This window comes from Diabrotica virgifera, chromosome 3, assembly GCF_917563875.1.
Source record: "Diabrotica virgifera virgifera chromosome 3, PGI_DIABVI_V3a".
In the NCBI taxonomy this organism is placed as follows: domain Eukaryota; kingdom Metazoa; phylum Arthropoda; class Insecta; order Coleoptera; family Chrysomelidae; genus Diabrotica; species Diabrotica virgifera.
Window position 1 is genome coordinate 102,623,888 of NC_065445.1, and position 25,317 is coordinate 102,649,204.

Consider the following 25,317-nt stretch of genomic DNA (forward strand, 5'->3'; position numbering starts at 1 on the left):
AGATATTGTGTTTTCCTTATGTTTACCTCTAAACCCCATTTCCTGTATTCTTCCATCAATTTTCTCGTCATATATTCTAAGTCCTCCTTATCTTGGGCAACTACCACCTGGTCGTCTGCGTAGTTCAAAGTGTATAATGTTATGTCTCCGATTGGTATACCCATACCACTGCATTTCTGCTTCCAAAGTCTGAGAGCACCGTCAGAACAAACCTATTATCTCATTTTGTTTTACTATCTGTTAATTTTGTTGTTTTTCTTTTAAATTTTTTAATAAATTAATAAATAATGAATTTTGAATAAAAAATAAGGTGTTTTAAATTTTTTTGTGATGGTCAACTAAAATAGCAATATGTATGGTTCTTTTCATGAGGATTTTTCAGTGTGTCACAAATGATAGAAACAAAGGTAAGTCCGTGATAATATACATTTATAACATTTATTCTAACATTACATTTTAGTTTAATCTCACAGTTGTCAAATTTTATTTGCAATTGGGCATAAAAACAAATCAATTGTCTTTATTGCATTTATAAAATGGTATTTTCTTTGATCTGTATAGTCTTATAAATTGTACAGATTATATTCGTAGATATATTATATAATTAGTAAATAATTTTTTTTCTATTATAGTGCCATCTATCGACAACTAGAATAATCACCGAACTAGAATAATTACCAAAGTAATCACCGACGTGCCTTTTTTTCTGTCATATACAATTTAGTGCGTTAGAAAGAAATCGAAAAATTGTGACACACTGAAAAATGCTCATGAGAAAAACCATAGGTACAAGAAACTCAGTCATAGAATCCATTAAAATGCGTTTTCAAGGGGTTAAATATCAAAAAAATTTCAGGACCCCACCTTCCGCGGGGTACGGCCCTGCTTGGACACCATATAATGGGATGAGCATTATTCGCACTATCCCATAAAGAATTTCGGCTAAAAAGTCAAACTTTTGTTCTAAATCGGGTTAGATTTGCCACCACCTTCCCTACATCTAGTTTAAGTGAACGAGCCATTTCAGAAATGAAGTCTATAGATTCCATTAGTTGGTCTTCATTCAATAACTATTCTCATTTAAAACGAGCATCAAGAAAATTCGCCGCAAAGTGAATCGGCTTAGAACAAAATTCGTAGCGTTCTTCAACATATTTTAGCAAGGTTTCAATAAGAGAACTAGTCTGGTTAACTTGTTGGGCAATATTTAATATTGTGTCTTTTATATCCTTAAAGACAAAAGGCACTTCTGATAATATACAGTGATGAGCGCGCTAATAACCGACAAAATAGCTCAAAAGATGGAAAACGTAATACACTGCGAAACAAAAAGAGATGAAACTAGTGGAGGTGAAAATTATCGTTATAAACGTCTAAAATAACATTACGTTACATAGTTTCCCACTTTTAGATATATCAGAGGAGCATGACAACTGTCACTGTGACAGTAGAATTTTAAGAAATGGGTGCACCACATATTGGCTAAATGGCGCACATAATTTGTAGCGCCATTCCATAAGCACAATGGAAATACGAATGCAAACATTGCATTTATCGCAAAACTTCGTCTTGGGGGTTAGGCCACAATTGCTCTGAGCGCCTCATTTAACAATGTGATTTGTTTTACTTTTGTTGTGGTAAGTCTTGTTCGTCTATAAGATATAATGATCCCGTTTTTGAAAAAAAAACCTTTCGCAAGGTACAGAGGTAGCCACAGTTGTTTGACGAAGTTTCAATTGGGAGCATATCTACATAGAGACACGGACAAATTAATCATTTTGTGCGGTACAGGTGGGTTTATTATTGTTTAAAATTTATTTTCATATTTATCTACAACTTAACAACTAATTTTGCAGTTCATTTGTTTACCTAATAAAAAACTTTTGGACCCACTTTTGGAGTCAAAGTTTTTGATATGCTGTTTATTATAAATTTTTTAATCAAATTATAAAAAGTTATACATTATAATACGGAATTAAATGAAATAGAGACATCTCGATTGGCGAAGCAAACTATAAAAATAAAAAAAGAATGGCAAATGCAACATTTACATAATCTTTATTGAATCTTAAAGGAAGATGTATATAGATGGGGACAAAAACTTTGCACTTTCAATAGTTCCTTCATTACAGTCTTTACAGACAACGAAAAACTTTATGCAAAAATTCAAATTTTACAAGTATTTCAAACAATAAAAAATTGAAGAGTTAAGGACTTTACAGCTACTAATAGCTGCTTAATTACACAACCTTCCGGATATTCGTACAATCAATTGTCCAACATGCCGCTCCCAACTCAAGTATCAACAAAAAATTCCACAAGGAATCATCAGTCATCAGGGGTGTCATTTGATAGGGTCAGGGGGGCAATTGCCCCCCTCCCTGACCCTGAAAATGACTGAAATTTACAAAAAATAGATCAATTTTGTATTATGTTTGCATATATAATGTATTGTAAAAAGACTAAATTTTTTTTTATAATGTATTGTATATATAATGCTTGCCCCCCCCCCTAACAAAATTTCAAATGACGCTCCTGTCAGTCATCAACGAATTAACTCTCAACATGTTGATACACTGATATCTCCAATGCAACTATTGATTGTATGCGTACCCTACAGAACTAAATAATTTAGTCGAGAACCAACAATACTCTTGGAAACGCCCCAACTATCTTTCAGGCAGAAATACATGCCATACAGTTTAGTGCCCAAGAATGTCTCAATCCAGATACTCGTAGGGCAAAAATCTTCATTTTATCAGACAGTCAAGCTGCCTTAAAGTCAATTAAAGTCATTTACTTGTGAGTCAAAGTTGGTTTGGGACTGTAAACAATCCCTTAAGCAGCTGGCGGAACGCAACAAAGTAACTTTCATGTGGGTGCCAGGTCACAAGGGTACGGAAATGAGGGAGCTGATAGCCTCGCAAAAGAAGGGGCCAATACCCCATTCCAAGGTCCAGAACCCTTCTGTGGACTACCAAAAAGCCACATCAGAGAGGAACTCCAGACCTGGGAACTCAATTAACTACAACTATACTGGTCTATTACACCAGAACAAAGGCAAGCAAAAAGGCTCATAAAAGTATCGCCTACTGCAACAAACCGCCTTCTCGAAATGAGTAAAAAATATATAAAAATGATCACTGGCCTTCTCACTGGTCACTGCCCTCTGAAATATCTCAAAAATGGGCAAATCAGGTAATGAAAACTGTCGTTTCTGTGACAACGAAAAAGAAACGGCAGAACACATTCTATGCAATTGCGTAGCAATGTTCTGCAAACGACTAAAATTCCCAGAAGAGGTCACCCTAACGCCCTCTGACATAGGAAACAAGTCACCTAGGATGCTCATCAATTTCATCAGAAGTATTGGCATCCTAGAGTTTAACTAGATTAATGTATGCACAAAAGATCTTTATAGGTCGAAGTGCGGAGAGGCTCCATTGCCTTAACGACCTCACATAATCTAATATAATCTCAATACCCTCACGAATCGACTAAAAAGTTGTATGTATGCGGGGGCCCTTAACATCAAACGGGCCTAGGGAAAAAACTGTTTAAAATAAATTTCACACATCTTAAATTTTTCTCAAGTGTGCGTTCTCGAATGTTTTTTTAAATGACTGCCTATAGTAAACGCCTTTAAACAAATTTCACACTTATAGGGTTCTTCTCCAGTATGTACTCTCAAATGTGTTTTCAAAGTACCAGCTTGACCAAATTGCTGAAAACAAATTTCACACTTGTAAGGGTTTTCTCCAGTGTGAACTCTCACATGTCGCTTCAAATTACTAGCAGTAATAAACTGTTTTAAACAAATTTCACATGCGTAGGGTTTTTCTCCAGTGTGTACTCTCAAATGTGTTTTCAAAGTACCTGATTCTCTAAATTGCTGAAAACAAATTTCACACTTGTAAGGTTTTTCCCCAGTGTGAACTCTCAAATGTTTTTTCAAAGAACTAGCCGTAATAAACTCTTTTAAACAAATTTCACACTTGTGAGGTTTTTCTCCAGTGTGCGTTCTCAAATGTGTTTTTAAAGAACTTCTTATAGTAAACTGTTTTAAACAAATTTCACACTTGTAAGGGTTTTGTCCAGTGTGCGTTACCAAATGTGTTTTCAGAGTACCTGTTTGGCTAAACTGCTTTAAACAAATTTCACACTTGTAAGGCTTTTCTCCAGAGTGCACTCTCAAATGTGTTTTTAAACCACTTATTGTAATAAATTGTTTAAAACAAATTTCACACTTGTGAGGCGTTTCCCCAGTGTGCGATCTCAAATGTACTTTTAAAGTATTTTGACCAGCAAATTGCTTACAACAATTTTCGCACTTATAAGGCTTTTCCCGGGTATGCACTCTCAAGTGTCTTTTTAAGTCACTTATACTAAGACACTGTTTAAAACAAATTTCACACTTGTGAAGTTTTTCTCCAGTGTGCATTCTCAAATGTGTTTTTAAATAATTTGGACTAACGTGCTTTAAACAAATTTCACACTGAGATTTTTCTAAAGTATGTACTACCGAATGAGCTCTTAAATGCTTTGATGTAGTAAACTGCTTTAAACAAATTTCACACTTATGAGCTTTTACTGAGCTGTGTATTACTGAATGAATTTTTAACTGACGTGTAGTAGGAAACTGCTTTAAACAAATTGTACACTTGTGAGGTTTTGCTAAACTGTGTATTAGCGAATGACTTTTTAATTGACTCGTTAAAGTAAACTGCTTTGAACAAATTTTACACTTGTGAGGTTTTTCTCCACTGTGTATTCTCAAATGTTTTTTAAAATTAGCATTAAAATTAAACTGCTTTAAACAAATTTCACACTTGTGAGGTTTTTCTCCAGTGTGAACTCTTTTGTGTTCATCCAAAGAACTTTTGCGAGAAAACTGCTTCAAGCAAATTTCACACTTGTGAGGTTTTTCTCCAGTGTGCGTTCTCAAATGTAATTTTAAATTACCTATTGTAGTAAACCGCTTAAAACAAATTTCACACTTATGAGGTTTTCCCCCAGTGTGCACTCGCAAATGTCTTTTTAAAGTACTTGCTGTAGTAAACTTCTTAACACAAATGTCACACTTGTGAGGCGTTTCTCCAGTGTGTATTCTCAAATGTTGTTTTAAATTAATTGCTATACCAAACTGCTTAAAACATATTTCACACTTGTAAGGTTTCTCTCCAGTGTGCATTCTCAAATGTATTTTCAAGTAACCTCCTTGGCTACACTGCTTAAAACAAATTTGGCACTTATAAGGTTTTTCCCCGGTATGCACTCTTAAGTGTATTTTCAACATACTTGCACTACGGCACTGTGTACAACAAATTTGACACTTATGAGGTTTTTTTCTAGTGTGCACTCTCAAATGTTTTTTTAAATTTAAAGTTTTAGTAAACTGCTTTAAACAAAATTTGCACTTATACAGTCTTTGTCTAGTTACAACCTTCGGATTATTTTTATTTAATATTTTTCCTTCAGCTTGTTGACCTGTAGATTTTCTTTTATGAGATGAATGTAACGTTTCCGGGAATTTCATTGTATTCTCCTCCTGGGAAAAACCTAAAATGTCAATCAATTATTATAAACGTTTTACTGTAACAGAAAATGTTTTATAGAAACAAAGGGATATAATAAAGTAAAATTATATAGGCACTAAAATCGCCTAAACCTCTAACTTTTAAATTATGACGGATTGTTATGAAACCTTTTGCATTCGATTCGGGAGAGTTTCGGAAAAAAAGTTGACCTATTGGCATGAGGGACAAATGAAAATTGCGTTGTTGTAACAGAAAATGCATTTTCCAAAATTCATCTTAAAGTGTTAAAAAAGTAAAAATTCACAACTCGGAAACTAATCATGGAAATGAGTTCACCTTTTTATACTCGGGGGGTTTTTGAGGTCGCTGAATACGAATATACGAAGAAGGATTGGCAAGAATAAAGATTGTAAAAGCAGGAGGTGCCGATGACATAGATCCGGAGATGATGAAGTACGTTGGAGAACGTGGCAAGCTTTGGCTACTGGAAATAATGAGGGAAGCATGGAGAACAGAAAAGATACCGGAAGACTGGGAAGAAAATTTATTGATACCAATACACAAGAAAGGAGATGAAGCGGAATGTGATAACTATAGGGCTATATGCTTATCATCAGTGGCATATAAAGTCTATACCGGGATAATAGAAAGGAAGCTCAGGAAAGAACTGGAAGGAAAACTAGAAGAACAAGCGGCTTTTAGGAAGGAAAGAGGAACAACTGATAATATATACATACTGAGAAATATAATTGAAAGGAAAAACGAAATAGGAGAAGACTTTTATATTACGTTTATAGATATTAAAGCTGCTTTTGACTCTATAAATAGAGAAGTAATATGGTCAGTAATGGAAGATCTGCAAATCCCGCAAAAGATAGTAAACTTGGTAAAAAGTACATATAGAAACGTACTTGCTAAAGTACAATTAAACGGAAACAGATCGCCAATAATAAACCTAAGGAGAGGAATAAAACAAGGGGACAGTTTCAGCCCAGTTTTGTTTATATTAGTAATGGATAGAGTAATGAAGAGCCTTAAAAGAAGGTCAAGGCAATTACAGTCAATAATAGGGTACAGGAATTTAGTATCAGTGAGAATGGAGGGATTACTATATGCAGATGACTTAGTAATAATAGCAGACAATAAAGAGAAAATGCAAAAATTAATCAATATATGGGTGGAGGAAATAGAAAATTTGAAAATGGAGGCAAATGTAAAGAAAACGAAGACCATGATAGTAACCCAAAAGAAAAGGGAAGAAATAAACCAAACGATATTTAGGTGCAAAAACGAAATAATAGAAACAGTCTCGATGTTTGAATACCTTGGAGTAATAATATCAGAGGATGGAAAGATAGATCAAGAAATCTCATACAGAGCGAAAAAAGCAAATAAGATCTACTATGCACTAAATAAAATAATATTTGGAAAGGAAGAAATAGATAAAGAAATAAAACTGAAGGTATACGACGCAATCTCTGTGCCAACTTTAATATATGCAAGTGAGACATGGGTAAACAATGCAAAAATAGACAGTACAATAAACGCAGCGGAGATGAAGCAGCTAAGAAAAATAGCAGGAAAAACGAAATTGGACAGAATAAGAAATGAAGATATTAGACAAAGACTGAAACAGGAAACGATAATAACCAAGATACAAAAAAGAAAATTAAAATGGTATGGACACATTAACAGAATGGACCAGGGAAGACTACCAAAGCAGGTGATGGAATCGAAAAGATATGGTAAAAGAAGGAAAGGGAGGCCAAGGAAGAGATGGATCAATCAGATTATAGAAATTGGACAGGAAAAAGGAAAAACACATCAACAAATGAAAGAGTTAGCAAAGGACCGCAAGAAATGGAAGACATAAATAGAATATGAATAAAGCCTCCGACGCCCCTGAGGGGCATAAGGAGTTTCGAGAAAGAAGAAGAGAAGAACACGAATATTGGGTCGGCGTATTCACATCGTCTCCTGGAGATTTATGGAAATTCATTATGAAAATCATTGAAACTTGTTATCCCGAGGTTTTTGAGGTCGTTGGACACGAATATTGTACAGTATCGTCGAAGCAATATTCGTTTTCAACGAACTTGAAACGCTCGGGGTAACAGGGTAACAGGGTAAGTTTAAATGATTTTCATAAAACTCCAGGAGATGACGCACCAGGTAGCGCTTACAGCTTCGCCGTCCCGGTATTCGTGTTCAGCGACCTAAAAATACCTCGGGATAGGGTCAATCCATGCCAAGTGGTCCAATATAAATTAAGTTGGTTGCTTGACTATTTTTAATTTTTCTACCTCTTAAACTTGAGTCTATAGAGACTACAGAATTCCATTTATTTTATTTTTAAAAAATTTAGTTTGCCGATGACGGCCATTTTTGTTAAAGCGTATCGATCATTTTTACGGAAAACATGGCTTCGTTCTTTAGCCAATATTTTCAATGAGGTTTGTCCTAGAACGATAAATCAAAATCCAAACTTTTTAGAAAAGTATGCTCTTAAAAAACGGCCTATAGCGTTATTTAATTTCAAACTACCCTTAAGGCCTTTAATAAACCTCAAAGTTTGAAAAGGTAAACTGATAAAATTCCATTTTCAGCATTTTTTAACAACATAAGGCAAACCATTAATGGTTTGTAATTATTTTCTGCAAACGAGATACGTACATACTTTAAATTAAAAAAGTTTGAGCTTTGAGATTTGAGTAAATTTTTTCAAAAAAAAAATCTCAAAAATGTAATTTTTTTGAAAAATCTCAAAGTCAAACCCAAAGTTTTATCTCTAATGGGCACGGATGAAAAAATTTGAAATTTGGCTGAATGTTAGCCCCTAGCAAGTAGAATAAGGAGTAAAAATTTGGAGTTGCAGACTTACCTCATATAATAGGAGTTACAGGCCTGAAAAAATGGTCAAAAATCAAAATGGTCAAAATTTGGGCGTTTGCGGGCAGTGTAATTAAAATTCAAATAAACTGTTTAATGAAATAAAATTTAATTTATTTCCACAATGAATACAAATTTGTACAGGGTGGGCCAAAGAAAAGAGTCCACCTCGATATTTGGCAGTTATTAGGTTTTAAGGGAATGCCGAAACAGGTCGATTTTTATTTTTAAATTACAAAAAGTTTTATATATGTATATTTCATACGTCTCCATGACGCGTCATCGTCAGTGACGTCATCCATCTGGGCGTGATGACGTAATCGATGATATTTTTAATGGGAATAGTATAAACAATAATATAATTATTTATACAGGGTGGCCAAAAAATAATTTTTGAATTAAATTAATTGACACAAAAAGAAGAATGTATATAATTTATTTAACTCAAAATACATTTTATTCCTGTCATAAAAGAGAAAAAAATTATTATTTGGCAAATAAACATTGCTTTTCGCTTAAATTAAATGTTCAAACTGTCAAGAGGTAGGTGGGAGGCTGTTTGTGATTTAATTTAAGCAAAAATAAATGTTTATTTGTGAAATAAACATATTTTCTATTTTCTGACAGCAGTACAATGACATTCTTTAGTTACCACAAGACCACTATTTCCATTTAAAAAAATCATCGATTACGTCATCACGCTCTGATGGATGACGTCACGTAGTATGACATATATCCCAAAAAGTTGCAATATAATAAAAATGGACCTATTTCGGCATTTCCTTAAAATCTAATAGTAGTATAGTATAGTTCAGCGGTTCTCAACCACCGTGTCGCGACACACTGGTGTGCCGGAAGAACCTATCAGGTGTGTCGCGAGATTTACGAATACGATATTTTTATTTATATTTTTTTACTTGTTATAATATACCAATCATACATTCAACCATTTTTTTTAACTATTAGGTATATACCACGTTATACCAATCAATAAAGTGCCAATCCGTAATTGTTTCCTCTCTAACTGTTTTTAATATATATCTTTTTAATATATTCATCTGTACTTCCCTACCACTAGCAAAAATTTGTACATATAAGGGTGTCGCGAATCTGTAAGGAGTACGTTAGTGCGTCGCTGAGTAAAAAAGGTTGAGAACCGCTGGTATAGTTGATCCAAAAGATGGCATAACCCAGACATCCAAAGTGAAAGTTATCCTTCAACACCAAATTGTTCTATATGGTCCACACATTGTCCAGAAAAAAGTCACACCATTTTGAGCGTCGGGTTTGGGGGGGGAGAGGGGGGAGAAATCGGTAAATTCGTAGTTTTTTAAGTTTTTCGCCAATATTTCTAAAACTATGCGGTTTAGCATGAACAACTCTCTATACGAAATTGTTCTACATTAAATTTGAAATAAAAAAGGCCCTATGCATAATCTTTCTAAAATGAATGGTTCCAAAGTTACGGAGGTAGTATAGTATAACTGGTCCAAAAAAAGGCCTAACCCAAACATCCAAAGTAAAAGTTTTCCTCCAACACCAAAATGTTCTATATGGTCCACATATTGTTCAGTAAAAAGTTACACTATTTTGAGCGTCCGGTTTGGGAGGGAGATGGGAGAGAAGCCGGTAAATTAGTAGTTTTTTTAAGTTTTTCGTCAATATTTCTAAAACTATGCTTTAGCGTAAACAATATTATATACATAAATGTTCTACATGAAATTTAAAACAAAAAATGTTCTATACGTAATTGTTATAAAATCAACGGTTCCAGAGTTACGGAGGGTGAAAAGTTGAGGTTTTCGATACTTTTTATATTTTTTGGGCAATATTTATGATATAACTATACCAAAAACCCAGACATCCAAAGTGAAAGTTATCCTCCAACACCAAATTGTTCTATATGGTCCACGTAATGTTCAGAAAAAAGTCACACCATTTTGAGCGTCAGGTTTGGGGGGGGGTAGAGGGGGTAAATCTAAATCGGTAAATATAAAAAGTATCGAAAACCTCCACTTTTCACCCTCCGTAACTCTGGAACCGTTGATTTTATAACAATTATGTATAGAACCTTTTTTGTTTCAAATTTTATGTAGAGCATTTTTCTATAGAACGTTCCTTACGCTAAAGCATAGTTTTAGAAATATTGACGAAAAACGTAAAAAAACTACTAATTTACCGACTTCTCCCCCCTCTCCCCCCAAACCGGACGCTCAAAATGGTGTAACTTTTTACTGAACAATATGTGTACTATATAGAACAATTTGGTGTTGAAGGAAAACTTTTACTTTGGATGTCTGGGTTAGGCCTTTTTTTGGACCAATTATACTATACTACCTCCGTAACTTTGGAACCGTTCATTTTAGAAGGGTTATGCATAGGGCCTTTTTTATTTAAAATTTAATGTAGAACAATTTTGTGTAGAGGGTTGTTCATGCTAAACCGCTTAGTTTTAGAAATATTGACGAAAAACCTAAAAAACTACGAATTTGCAGATTTCTCCCCCCTCTCCCCCCCAAACCCGACGCTCAAAATGGTGTGACTTTTTTTTGAACATTATGTGGACCATATAGAACAATTTGGTGTTGGAGGATAACTTTCACTTTGGATGTCTGGGTTTGGGTGTAACTATACCTACCATACTATAGGTAACTATTGCCAAATATCGAGGTGGACTCTTTTCTTTGGCCCACCCTGTATAAATTTATATTCATTGTGAAACCTGGTGAAAATACATTAATTTTTATTTCATTAGGCAGTTAATTTGAATTTTAATTACCCTGCCCGCAAACGCTTAAATTTTGACCATTTTTCAGGCCTGTATCTCCTATATGACGTAAGTCTGCAACTCCAAATTTTCACTTCTTATTCTACTTATTAGGGGCTAACATTCAGCCAAATTTCAAATTTTTTCATCCGTGCCCATCAGGGATATAAGGGGTCAAACTTTGAGATTTTTCAAAATATTACATTTTTGGGATTTTTTTGAATAAATTTACTCAAGTATCAAAGCTCAAACTTTTTTTATTTAAAGTATGTACGTATGTCTTTTCCAGAAAAAAATTACTAACCATTATCGGCTTGCCTTATGCTGTTAAAAAAATGCTGAAAATGGAATTTTATCAGTTTACCTTTTCAAACTTTGAGGTTCATTTAAGGCCTTAAGGGTAGTTTGAAATTAAATAATGCTGCAGGCCATTTTTTAAAGCATACTTAAAAAGTTTGGTTTTTGATTTATTGTTCTAGGACAAACCTCAGTAAAAATATTGGCTAAAGAGCGAAGCCATGTTTTCCGTGAAAATGATCGACACGCTTTAACAAAAATGGCCGTCATCGGCAAACTAAATTTTTTAAAAATAAAATGAATTCAATTTTGTACTCTCTATAGACTGAAGTTTAAAAGGTATAAACATAAAAAATATTAAAAATAGTCAAGCAACCACGTTTGGACCACTTGGCTTGAATTGACCCGATAACAAGTTTCAATGATTTTCATAAGGAATGTCTATAAAACTCCAGGAGATACCGTAGATACCGGGCACCAGGTACCTCGTACAGCACTTTCGGTGCAATATTTGTATTCAGCGACCTCAAAAACCCCGATATAATAAATTTCAACTACACTTGCGATCATAAGAAGCGGGTCACTCGATGAATTATTCAAGTTAGATGTCTCGAATTTTCTAAACCTGTTGTCCGATTTGAGTGATTTTTTAGTATGTTACAGCCTTATTCTTTATCAATATTGCTATAATAATATTCTTGCTAGACAGGTAAATCGTCATTGTATACCGGGTGTAACAATCATACTGTGTTTATTCCTCAAAGTTCGGAACACCCTGTGGAATGTTTTAGCCTAGATAAAATATTGAAATTAAAACTCAATCGTAGCATTAGGCTTTCTTAACATTTTCTTTTTTGATTTATTTGTTTATGTTGGATAATAAAAAAGTTAGGCACGTTAACAACTAACCATGTTCTTCATCAATACAGGGTGTTTCTAAATAAGTGCGACAAACTTTAAGGGATAATTCTGCATGAAATATAATGACGACCATTTGCTTTATAAACGTATGGACGCAAATTCTTCGGTTTCGAGATACGAGATGTTGAATTTTTTCTTACAAACTGACGATTTACTTATTGCTCTAAAACCGGTTGAGATTTACGGTTAACAACATTGACTTTGTTTTTTTTTTATATAAAAATATAAATATAAAATTTCCGTATAAAACTTTGATAAAAAAAACCAAGAATCATAATTCCTAAATATACAGAATCAAATCATTTAAATAATATTTTAGTAAAATCTATACTGAGCGACTTTGTGGATTACACAGTAATTTATACAGATGGTTCTAAAAATCAAACAGGAGTAGGATGTGCTATGTATGTGCAAAATACCCATCAACATAATAATTACAAATTATCTAGTATTAGTAGTATTTTTACAGCTGAGATTATAGCCATCGAAAAAGCTCTAGAATGGATCAAAGAGAATAATATTGAAAAAGCTGTGATAATAACAGACTCCAGATCTGCAATATATGCAATTGAAAATACTGATTTTAGTTCATACAAATCAAAAATTTTATGTAATATAAAAAATATTTTGTCTAAAGTGGAAGTAGTATTTATATGGGCAAAAGGGCATGCCGGTATACTGGGTAATGAGAAAGTGGATGAGTTGGCCAAAGATGCAATAAAAAAAGGTGAGATACTAACTCACATCTTATCGACAGATGCAATAAATGACGTCAAAGTTAGAATAAATAAAATATGGAAAAAAGAATGGAAAAATATTACAAGCATGTCAAAAAATTTATATTTTTCTTTACATCAAGAACTTCCTCCGCCACCTGAATACATATTTAAATATAACCTGCCAAAGCAAGATATTTCTACTATCGTCAGATTAAAAACTCGACACGGGAAATATGAGGCACATCTGCACAAATTAGGAATAATTAATTCATCAGTATGTTTTTGTGATAATGTTTTGATTAGAGATTTAAACCATATTTTCTTGGAATGCAAAATTAACGAGAGATATATAAATCAATTATATTACAATTTACGACAAACACAAGTTCATTTTCCAATTAGTATAGAATATCTACTAAGTTGTCATAAAATGGAAATATTTAAATTACTCATAAACTACTTGAAAGAAACAAATATAATCATTTAAGTGAAATACGTATAAATATAACAAAACTAATAAATTGAGGTAAAAATAAAATAAAAATCTGTGGCTAACGGACTCGCATCCAAGCCATTTTTTCACACACACACACACACACACACACACACACACACACATTGACTTTGTTTGTTGTAACTCACGGTGGGAAATGGGGGTATACAAGACAATATATGCCACATAACATGCTCAATGTAAGTTTATAAATTTCTGTAAACATAGCCAAGGTGGTAATTCAGAATTCTCTACTATTCTGGATAATTCAGCAAACTGCAAAAATGGTAAGCTCCAATAATTATGCAGCAAGGAATATTCAAATTGATATACAATAACATAAACTGCTCATTCAATCTCTGATATAATTATTAATTAATTCATTAAACTGAAGCTATTTCCTTGTGGCATTTTTATAATTAACTACACTTGAGAGAAAACTGTTGTCCGGTTTGAGTGATTTTTTTAGTGTGTTATAGCCTTATTATTTAAGAAAATCGATGTAATATTATTGTTGCTATACAGGTAGAGGTCTTTTATACCGGGTGTAACAATCATACTGTTTTTTTCTTGAAGTTCGGAACACCCTGTGGAATATTCTAGCATATAAAACATATTTAAATTAAAATTTAATTGTAGCCTTAGGCTTCATTAACATTTTCTTTTTTGATTCATTTGTTTATGCTGATAATAAAAAAGTTAGGTATGTTAAAAACTAGCAATGTTTTTCAACAATAAATCCTCATTTTCTGCTTAGTTTAATAAACAAGCCTAAAGTAGGCTATGAGAAATTAACAATTTAATGGATGTCAAATGGTTAGCAGTCAAAAAGTGTCTGGTTTGTTGTGAAAATGAGTAGATTTATTATTTAAAGTTTCAATTAAGTCCATACTTTTTTTTTGTTGTTTGGTGGAAATGGAACGTGCTACAAGGAATTTGACCTGCGATGAGTGTGTTCAAGTAGTGATCTTACATAGCGAAGGACTTAGCTACTATGCTATCGGCTCCTTATATTCGTAAAATTTTTTTGCTAGTGCACGATAATGCTAGACCACGTTCACGAACTGTAACCGAATATTTACAACAGGTAAACCTTCAGACTTTGCATTGGCCATCGCATAGTCCAGATCTTAATCTGATCGAAACTTTGTGGGACATAATTGACAAAAAACTACAGCGTTTGCCACCTCCTAGAACCTTACACGAGGTAGAAACAGTAGCTATCGAGATTTGGAATGATACTGATCAAGACCAAATAGCATACCTCATTTGTAATATAAAAGTGCATATCTCTGTTATTATCGAAGGCAAGCGAATGAATCAAAAAACAAGATGTTAAGAAAGCCTAAGGCTACAATTGAGTTCTAATTTAAATATTTTATATATGCTAGAAAAGGATAAAGGGGTAGAATGCGAAAACATGGAGTTGATTCCAGTTTACTCCACTTAGCCTCTTCTACTCAAATCCGACTCTCACCTTCACATTGGTGTCCCCTGTTAACCGAGCAACCCAATCTGGAGATCCGGTATCCAACCCGGGTGGAAAGTTAACCCGGGTTAACTACCCAACCCTGTAAAAATCCATAGTTACGAAATCGAAAGTTAAAGATGCCGGACGGAAATCTCAACGACGACCAATGCAACGAAATAAGGACAATGATCTTAAAATATTTACCTGGAACGTTCGCACACTCAACGAACCTGGAAATATCCGCAAACTATGCGACATATTAGCACAATATAACGCCGATATTACTGCAATACAAGAAGTACGATGGACAGGTCATGGCATAATCCAAAAAACAAACTACAACATGTACTATGTATAGCTGCCATAGAACTAGACATGAATTTGGGACAGCCTTTATAGTCAATAATAAAGTCAAGCATTTGGTTATAGATTTTAAGCCAATTAATCCACGAATGAGCTGCTTAAGGATCAGGGGCAAGTTCTTTAATATAAGTCTTATTAATGTACATGCCCCAACAGAGGACAAGGAAGACGAAGAAAAAGACAAATTCTATGATGAATTAGAAAGAGCATACGACAGTTGTCCCAGAAGTGACATTAAAATAGTAATCGGTGATCTGAATGCAAAAATCGGAAGGGAAGAAATATATCTAACGCACATCGGTAAATATAGTCTCTATAATAATACCAATTCGAATGGACACCGAGCAGTCACCTTCGCAGCCGCAAAGAACATGATCGTAGGAAGCACATGTTTTCTACACAAGAAAATACATATGGGAACTTGGACCTCGCCCGATGGATTAACGAACAACCAAATTGATCATATGCTCATAGACGCTAGACGTTTCTCAAACTTGATGGACGTCCGGACCTATCGAGGCGCCAATATTGATTTAGATCACTTTCTAGTTGGCACAAGAATTCGAGCTAGAATCTCAAACGAGAAGAAGGAGAGAAGTACCAAAACAACGCGCCTTAATATTGAACTCCTCAAAAATCCGCAAACGGTAGAAAGGTTTCAAAACTATATCGAAACTAACTGCATAATTAATGAGAATCTAACAACCAGCGAACAATACGAAATGTGTAAAAGTAATATTAAAGACGCAGCAAATAATATTCTAGGGCCAGCGAAACCACCATCACGCAATGACTGGTTCGATGCTGAGTGTGAGGACATTACAAGAAGAAAGAATGATGCATATAAACAGATGCAGCAAAGAAGAACCCGAGAAAAACAACAAAAATATAAAGACCTTAGAAGAGAAGAGAAGTGCATTCATAGAAGAAAAAAGAGAACTTATGAAAATAGAATACTGGAAGAACTTGAGGCATTAAAACAGGAAAATCAAACAAGAAAATTCTATAAAACTCTGAATAATGCAAGAAAGGAATTCAAACCAAGGCTAAGACTATGTAAGGATAAGGAGGGGCACATACTCAATACAAAAGAAGAAATATTGAAAAGGTGGGTGGAACACTATAAAGAACTACTTACCATCGAAGTAGAAGATCCAAATCAACCAAACCCAAGAGCAACCAACAATACACCATTAGAGCCTCCATTAATTCAAGAAGTATGGGATGTAATAAAACACCTAAGAAATAATAAATCTCCAGGAAGTGATGGTATATCCGCGGAACTTATTAAATATGGAGGTGCTACCCTGACTAATCAAATATATAAAATAATACTGAGAGCCTGGAATGAGGAACAAATCCCGGAAGAGTGGTGTCTTGGAATCGTTTGCCCGCTACACAAAAAGGGTGATCAATTGGAATGTAGAAACTATAGGGGAATAACCCTCCTTAATACAGCTTACAAAATATTTTCGAGCATCTTATATGGTCACCTAAGTGCATATTCAGAGGAGCTTCTTGGAGAATATCAAAGTGGTTTTAGGCCTGGTCGATCAACAACAGACCAGATCTTTGTGCTAAGACAAATACTGGAAAAAACCAATGAATTCAATATCAACACATACCATCTTTTCGTAGATTTTAAATCGGCCTATGATAGTGTCCTAAGAAATAAATTGTATGAAGCCATGGATGAATTCCACATCCCTGACAAACTGATAAGATTGGTTAAGGCTACAATGCGTAAAGTCATTTGCAAAGTCGAAATACAGGGCGAACAATCACAAGCGTTTGAAACGAATATTGGGCTGCGACAGGGAGATGCACTGGCGTGTCTCCTCTTCAACATAGCTATGGAAAAGGCGATCAGAGATGCCCGAATAGACAACAGAGGAAATATTTTTAATAAATCATCCCAAATTTTGGCATATGCCGATGACGTGGACCTAGTTGCCCGCACAACACGCAAACTAGAAGAAATGTATACCACCTTCTCAAATGCCTCAAAAAATATGGGCCTGACAGAAAACGAGGAGAAAACTAAGATGATGGCATCAACACCCAACAATAGATCCAGAAACATCAGTCACCAAAATTCTCTGTTGATAACTCTACCTTTGAAGTGGTGGACAAATTCACATACTTAGGCCCCTGATAACCAAGGAGAATGTCATGACGGAAGAAATCAAGCGAAGGATAATCCTAGCGAACAAATGCTATTTTGGACTGAGTAGACATATGAGAAGCAGAAACTTAAGCCAAAAAAAAAAACCCCCTATACAAAACCCTTATACAACCAGTGTTGACATATGGATCGGAGACATGGACCATCTCCAAGACAGATGAAAACCTTCTGCTTATATTTGAACAAAGGATCCTGAGAGGCATATTCGGTAGCATCTGTGAAAATGGTATTTGGAGGAGGAGGTACAACTACGAGGTATACCACAGATATAAACATATATTTGGTGGTAAAGACGTAGTATCTCTTATAAGAATAGGAAGACTAAGATATGCAGGACATCTAGCAAGATCACAGCATAACAACCGTCCTAGAAGAATCCTTATGTCACAACCTGTGGGAAGTAGAAATAGGGGTAGGCCAAAACTTAGATGGAAAGATGGTGTAGATGAGGATGGGAGAAAAATAGGAGCAGCAAACTGGCAACAGTTGGCAATGGATAGGACTGACTGGCGTAATAGACTTGGGAAGGTCGAGGCTCTTTCATAGGGCTGTAGCACCATTGATGATGATGATGATATATGCTAGAATAATCCACAAGGTCTTCCGAACTTTAAGAAAAAAAAAACACCCTATGATTGTTACACCCGGTATAAAATTACCTTTACCTGTCCAGCAACAGTAACATTACATAGATTTTCTTAAATAATAAGGCTGTAAAATACAGTAAAACCTCGATATAACCGACTAATTGGGGGAATGGGATGTCCGTTAAAGCTGAAAGGCCGTTGTATAGAAATAGGTTTAAATTATGTAGGTACTGTACTCAGATACTGAGTACAAATCTGTAACTTAAAAAGGAATAAAGTTTTGTTCTCTACTTTTTTACTTTTCTACTTTATCTAAAAACTTCCCGCAATATACTCATTTGGTTGACAAAATTATTCACTGATTCATGTGTTGAATAGGCGATGTATTTTTTGGCAAAACATACAATTAAAGTTGTCATCTTCTGAGTTTAGAATACTTTCAGGATGATTAGCAGGAGCTTTGTCTAAAATCAATACACACCTCTTTAGGCGGTATTACCAGTTTCTTCTCGTCAAATTTTCTCACTGCATGTACAAATCCTTTAAAAACCAATTTTTGAAAATATTTCTGGTGAACCATGCCCTATTAGGGCTATAATATGAAACGGGCAGATGATGCCTTTTGATGATTATATCTTTGACAACACTAGGTTTATGAGATTTACCAACAATAGTAGTCAACACATGCGATCCATTGGCGTTAGCACAAAACAGTGCCGAGATCCTGTCCTTGTTGTTTTTCCTTTTAGAATTCAATTGTTCATATTTTTTTGCATTCAATTTTTTTTTACATTTGATCTGATTTTTTGTCCGTTATATCTGAAGTCCATTAACCCTTAAACGCCCAACCTTTTTTAGGTTCCATGTACGCCCAAGGGTGGGTAAAAAATGTCCACCTCGAAAATAGCTAATATATTTATTGAGAGTTGTTGGAAATGGATTAAACTTAAGAATCTTATGCATAATAAACACAGCATCTTCTAAAATATTAATATAAACAACTTACAAACCTTACAACAAAATTACAATCATCATCATTCTCTTTGCCTTAACCCTATGCGGGGTCGGCTTCCCTAATTGCATTTCTCCACACAATTCTATCTTGGGCCATATCAATGTTAATCCCCTTTACCAACATGTCCTGCCTTATCGTCTCCCCCCAGGTCTTCTTTGGTCTTCCTGTCCTACTCCTTCCAGGAATCTGCACTTCAGCTATTCTTCGTATTGGGTGGTTAACGTCTCGACGTTGAACATGACCAAACCATCTTAACCTATGCTCTCTCATTTTGGCATCAATTGGTGCCACACCTAGACTTCCCCTAATATACTCATTTCTAATTTTATCCTTCTTTGTCACTCCACTCATCCATCTAAGCATTCTCATTTCAGCCACATGCATTCGCTGTTCCTCTTTCTTTTTCACTGCCCAACATTCAGTTCCGTACATCATAGCTGGTCTTATGGCTGTTTTATAGAATTTTCCCTTCAGCTTCATTGGAATTTTTCTGTCACACAACACACCACTCGCTTCTTTCCACTTCATCCATCCAGCCCTAATTCTACTGCATGCATCTCCATCTATTTCTCCATTACTCTGTAATACCGATCCTAGGTACTTAAAACTATTGCTTTTTACAATCATTTCACCATCCAAAGATACCACTTTATTTGTAGTAGCTCCATCTTTAAATGAACATTCCAAATACTCTGTTTTTGTCCTACTAAGTTTTAAACCTTTTTCCTCCAGAGCTTGTCTCCACTGTTCCAGTTTTTGTTCTAAGTCTCTTTCACTATTTCCTACTAACACGACATCATCAGCATACATTAAGCACCATGGAATGTTACCCTGTATTTTCGCTGTTATCTGGTCCAAAACTAATGAGAATAAATACGGACTAAGCACAGAACCTTGATGCAATCCTACTTTCACATGAAATTTATCAGTCTCTCCCACACCTGTCCTAACACTAGTCGTTACTCCCTCATACATATCCCTCACAATCTTTACATATTCACCAGGGACTCCTTTCTTATTGAGTGCCCACCACAGAATCTCTCGAGGAACTCTATCATATGCTTTCTCAAGATCAATGAATACCATATGAGCGTTTGTTTCTTTACTCCTGTATTTTTCCATCAACTGCCTTATAATGAAAATTGCATCTGTTGTTGATCTACCCTGCATAAAGCCAAATTGATTCTCGGATATTTCGGTCTCTTCACGTATCCGTCTATCAATTACTCTTTCCCATATTTTCATGGTGTGGCTAAGCAGTTTTATAGCCCTGTAGTTTGTACATTGTTGTATATCTCCCTTGTTTTTGTAAACAGGTACCAGTATACTGCTTCTCCATTCGTCTGGCATTTGTCCAACTACCATAATTCTATTAAATAGACCTGCTAGCCACCTTGTTCCTGTCTCTCCCAATGCTCTCCATACTTCCCCAGGAATATCATCTGGTCCTACCGCTTTTCCTTTCTTTATTTTTTGAAGCGCTTGAGCCACTTCCTCGTTGGTTATTTTGGTGACCATTGCTGCTACTGTCTCCGTTGACTCTACAGGCTGTCTGTCAAATTCTTCATTTAATAAGCTGTCAAAGTACTTTCTCCATCTCTTTTTGACATCCTTTTCGTGAACTAGTATTTTATTATTTTCATCTCGGATACATCTAATCTGATTAAAATCTTTTGCTTTCTTTGCTCTCTGTTTGGCTATTTTATATATCTTCGTCTCGCCTTCCCTGGTATCAAGTTGATCGTATAGGTTTGAATACGCTTCTGCTTTAGCTTTTGCTACTGCTACTTTCGCTTCCTTTTTGGCGACCATATAGTTTTGAAGATCTATGTCCGATCTGGTTTCTTGCCACTTTTTATATAATTTTCTCTTCTCTTTTATTTTTCCTTGTACTTCATTTGACCACCACCAAGTCTCTTTATACTCAAACTTTTTTCCTGACGTTTTCCCAAGTATTTCAATAGCCGTCTCTCTAATAATATTGGCCATTTTTCTCCAAATTGTGTTAGGGCTTCCTTTCATGTTCCAACATATTTTTTCTACTATTCTTTCCCTGAATAGACCTTCCTTCTCATCTTTTAGCATCCACCACTTGATTTTTTGTGGTCCTCTCCGATATTTTTGTTTAGTTTCGCTTTTTACTTCGATGTCCAGAACAAGCAGCTTATGTTGTTGGCTTACTGTCTCACTAACTATTACCTTGCAGTCCTTGCATTCACGTATGTCTTCTTTCCTTATCATGAAGTAGTCTATTTGGGATTGATGTTGTCCACTTTTGTAGGTAATAAGTTGAGTTTCTCTCTTTTTAAAGAATGTGTTAACAATCGCCATATCCAATGCTGTTGCTAATTCTAGCATGTCATCTCCAGCTTCATTTCTAGTTCCAAAGCCTAATCCCCCATGTATTGTTTCATATCCTGTCTTGGCTTGGCCCACATGTGCGTTGAAATCACCTCCTATTATAACTTTCTCCTCCGCTGGAATATCACTCAGTACGTCACCTAATTGATCATAGAAAGCTCTTCTTTCATTCTCACCCAGACCTGTTCGAGGAGCATACACACACACAACATTCAATACCTCTTTATCAATTACAAATTTCACTGACATCATTCTATCACTCGTTCTTACAACTTCTACTACGTTATCTTTCATTTCACTATCAGCAATTATACCAACTCCATTTCTAGTGTTACTACTCCCTACATACCACAATTTATATCCATCACCTAGTTCTTTCGCCCTTTGTCCTTTCCACCTAGTTTCTTGAATACAAGCAATTTGAACTCTTCTTCGTTTGAGCGCATACACTAACTCCAGACTCTTACCTGTAAGACTACCAAGATTCCAAGACCCTATCCTGATTTTTCTAACCTGCAATGGTGTTCCAACAAAATTACAATGTACATCAAAATTAACATACCAGTAAAATCCATTAATTCAGATTTGTCGATTTTGTCCTCATTCTTCCTTTCAGCCTCATCATTGGCGGATAATTATGTCGATAATGTAATTATATGTCGATAATTATATGGATTATGTTCCTACCAACGAGAAATTATAGAGAAACCTTTAGTAACAAGTTTTACCAAGGGTGTACTTTTTATGCCCACCCATATTTAACTCAAGATATTACTTTTATTTTTAAAAATATCGGTAAAACCAAATTAACATTCGATAAAGGACTGTATTTTTAACAATAAATAATTTTTGAAAATTTTTAAACACGTAATAAATATGTTACAAGGGAATACGCATTAGGTGGACATTTTTTACCCACCCTTGGGCGTTTAAGGGTTAAATAGAGGTCCGTTCTATCGAGGTTTTACTGTACTAAAAAAATCACTTGAATCGGACAACAGGTTTAGGAAATTTGAGACTTCTAAGATGTAAAATTCAGCAGGTGAGTCCATTATTTTGCTTTTAAGTGTATTTTTTATTGGGAAATAATAAAATAATATTATTTAATACAATATTATTAATAAAAAAATAGTTTAATTCATTAGGTAAACATTGAAAATCAACTTTAAATACTTGTAGTTATACCTAAATGTACTCTGTAAGTTAATAATGAACTAATTTTTTATCATGTTATAAGAATCAATGATATTTAAATATGTACTTACTTTCTTCATTTTTTGTTTGCTTTTGTTCAAATGGTGGAAATTTGTTTTCATTTTGTTCTACATCAGTGTTTACTGTTACTGGGATATCATTCAAGTCTAAAGGATCAAATGCTTCCCTCTTGGGTTCTTCATTAATTTCAATTTTGAAGGCAAAGGCGTCCAATGAATCGTCACACTCCTCATTGTCTGTTTTTATTTTACTAATCTTCTCACCAGCTTCTTGTTTTATTTCCATATTATTCAATTTTATGTTCAGTTACACAAAAAAAGGACAACATCAAGTTTAGGGCAACCAAACATAACCAATTTCCAATTTGTAGTTGACATTTGAGGTAATCTAAAAACACTGACAGTGTTGCCATGTTGTAAAATATTTCTTACTGTAACATCTAAAATTCAAAATTGAATAGAACACAAATATTTTAAAAATCGAAAACAAATGTAAAGTGCACTTTACATCAACAATAAATTGAACAAGAAATTGACAAAGTTATTCAAGGTCAAATTTGACTTATACAAAACACCCAATTTTGCCGTGAATAAAAAGAAAATAAAGAAATTTGACAAAATAAAACATATCCAATTGTTCTATTTCATCAAATTCCTTTATTTTCTTTTACAAACCATACATTTTGTACACGTTAAATTTGGCCTTGAATAACTTTGTCAATTTCTTGTTCAATTTATTGTTGATGTAAAGTGGACATTAGATATAAATCAGAAAATATATTAAAAGCATTAAAATTATATAAAAATCAATAGTGGCAATAGTTAATAGAAACACTAAACAATGTGAAGATTTCTAAACTGTAACTAATAAAATATCTAAAATACTAAATAGTAATAAAAAACTAACTTAAACCGTAGACTGTAAACTCTAACTAATAAAATATCTAAAATACTAAATAGTAATAAAAAGAAACTAACTTAAATGAATTAACTAACCTATGAAATAAACATCTAAATTATAAAAAAAAACATTTTAAACAAGGTCTAAATTCATATGTCTAAATTATAAACAGATATGGCAACACTGTTCACAAAATTCATGCTGTTGCATGGCCGTTACCCTAAACTTTATGTTGCCCCAAAAAAAACACCAAATAAATTTTTAGGAGAAACCTTTTGATCACAGCACTTGAACCACAATATAACACAATACCTGGTGGATGAAACTTGTTTAGGGTTGTTTCAATAATTTCAATATACCTTATTTATGGGTGGTTTAAGTTTGGAGTTTGGTTGTTGGAGTTTGTTTGTGTTGTGCAAAACTCAAAACTGGAAAACCGAAAACTGATAACTGAATTATCATAGTTATGACACAGTGACAGTATATAGGTTTTCGGATAAGCAAAAAAAACTGTGGAGGAGCGCCTAAAGCAGTGTTGCCAATGCAAAAATAAAAATTATCCGAATGTTGTGAGCCAAATATCCGAAATTATCCGAATCTAATTAAATGACATAATTGACATTGACAGTTGACATTTGTACATTGGTAGATGACCTTGACTTGACACAATGTCATATCCAATATGGTGATGAGCAGGTTTTTATGTTTTATTATGGAATATTATGTTATTAATTAACTATTAAAATTATTAATTATTCATATATTTATATAATACAATATAATTTTATAATTATGTATTTTATATGGAAAAGAATATACCTACTACAAAATAGTTGTTCCGCCATATTGGATAGTGCGTTTTTGTCAGTGGAATCGAGCCCATGCTCATTTACTTAACCGTATGTCATATCCCCTCTCTCCCATATCACTGTAGATGACAAATAATGGCAATGACAAGAAAACTTGTATGTTGTAAGGTTAATAGAAATCTATTTATTGAAATAAAAAGCATAACAAATAATACCTTGAATTATCCGAAATTATCCAAAAAATTATTCAATCCGAAAATTATCCGATGGTCCATGAAATTATCCGAAAATCGGATAATTATCCGGACATTGGCAACACTGGCCTAAAGATACAGTGCGGCTCCCTACTTTGCGCATGCGTCAAAATATTTACAACGTTGTCATGTTGTTTACACATTGACATCGCCGGGAAATTCAAAATGCTAGCTCGTTGCAAGGAATCTTTTATTTTGACAAATGACATAATATTTTTGTAATGTAAATATAAAAATAACCTATAAAAATAAAATTCTATTTTGTTTTACCTGTACCTGTAAAAGGGTATTAAGAAAATATAAGATCATTGAAAAGAGTAAAACGTTGAATTTAATTATCTTGTCAGTTAAACAACAACATACCCATCATACAATATGGAAGTGCTATTTTAGGTTTAGAAGTTTTTAAATACTTTTGCATATTATGGGTATATAAAATGACACCATTGCAGAATCTTCAGTCAGACAGTATTCTCCTTTTCATGAACATTTTTCAGTGCGTCACAAATTATAGAAAAAAAGGTAAGTCCGTGA

At 34.1% G+C, this 25,317-nt stretch overlaps 1 protein-coding gene across 1 annotated transcript; it reads right to left on the minus strand.

Moving 5' to 3' along the window:
- Positions 1 to 2,041: 2,041 nt before the first annotated feature.
- On the minus strand, positions 2,042 to 24,821 carry LOC126881249 (zinc finger protein 729-like). The gene is made up of 2 exons (XM_050645401.1): positions 22,871 to 24,821; positions 2,042 to 5,559 (listed from the first exon to the last, which is right to left on the minus strand). The coding sequence occupies exons 1-2, from the start codon at positions 23,103 to 23,105 to the stop codon at positions 3,590 to 3,592; spliced, it is 2,205 nt and encodes a 734-aa protein (XP_050501358.1). The 5' UTR covers positions 23,106 to 24,821; the 3' UTR covers positions 2,042 to 3,589.
- Between the last annotated feature and the right edge of the window lie 496 nt (positions 24,822 to 25,317).

Coding starts and splice junctions, on each gene's coding strand:
- LOC126881249 (XM_050645401.1), bottom strand. CDS start 23,105: ATGGAAATAAAACAAGAAGCTGGTGAGAAGATTAGTAAAATAAAAACA. Junction 5,560..22,870: donor GCAAACAAAAAATGAAGAAA/GTAAGTACATAT, acceptor TTGACATTTTAG/GTTTTTCCCAGGAGGAGAAT.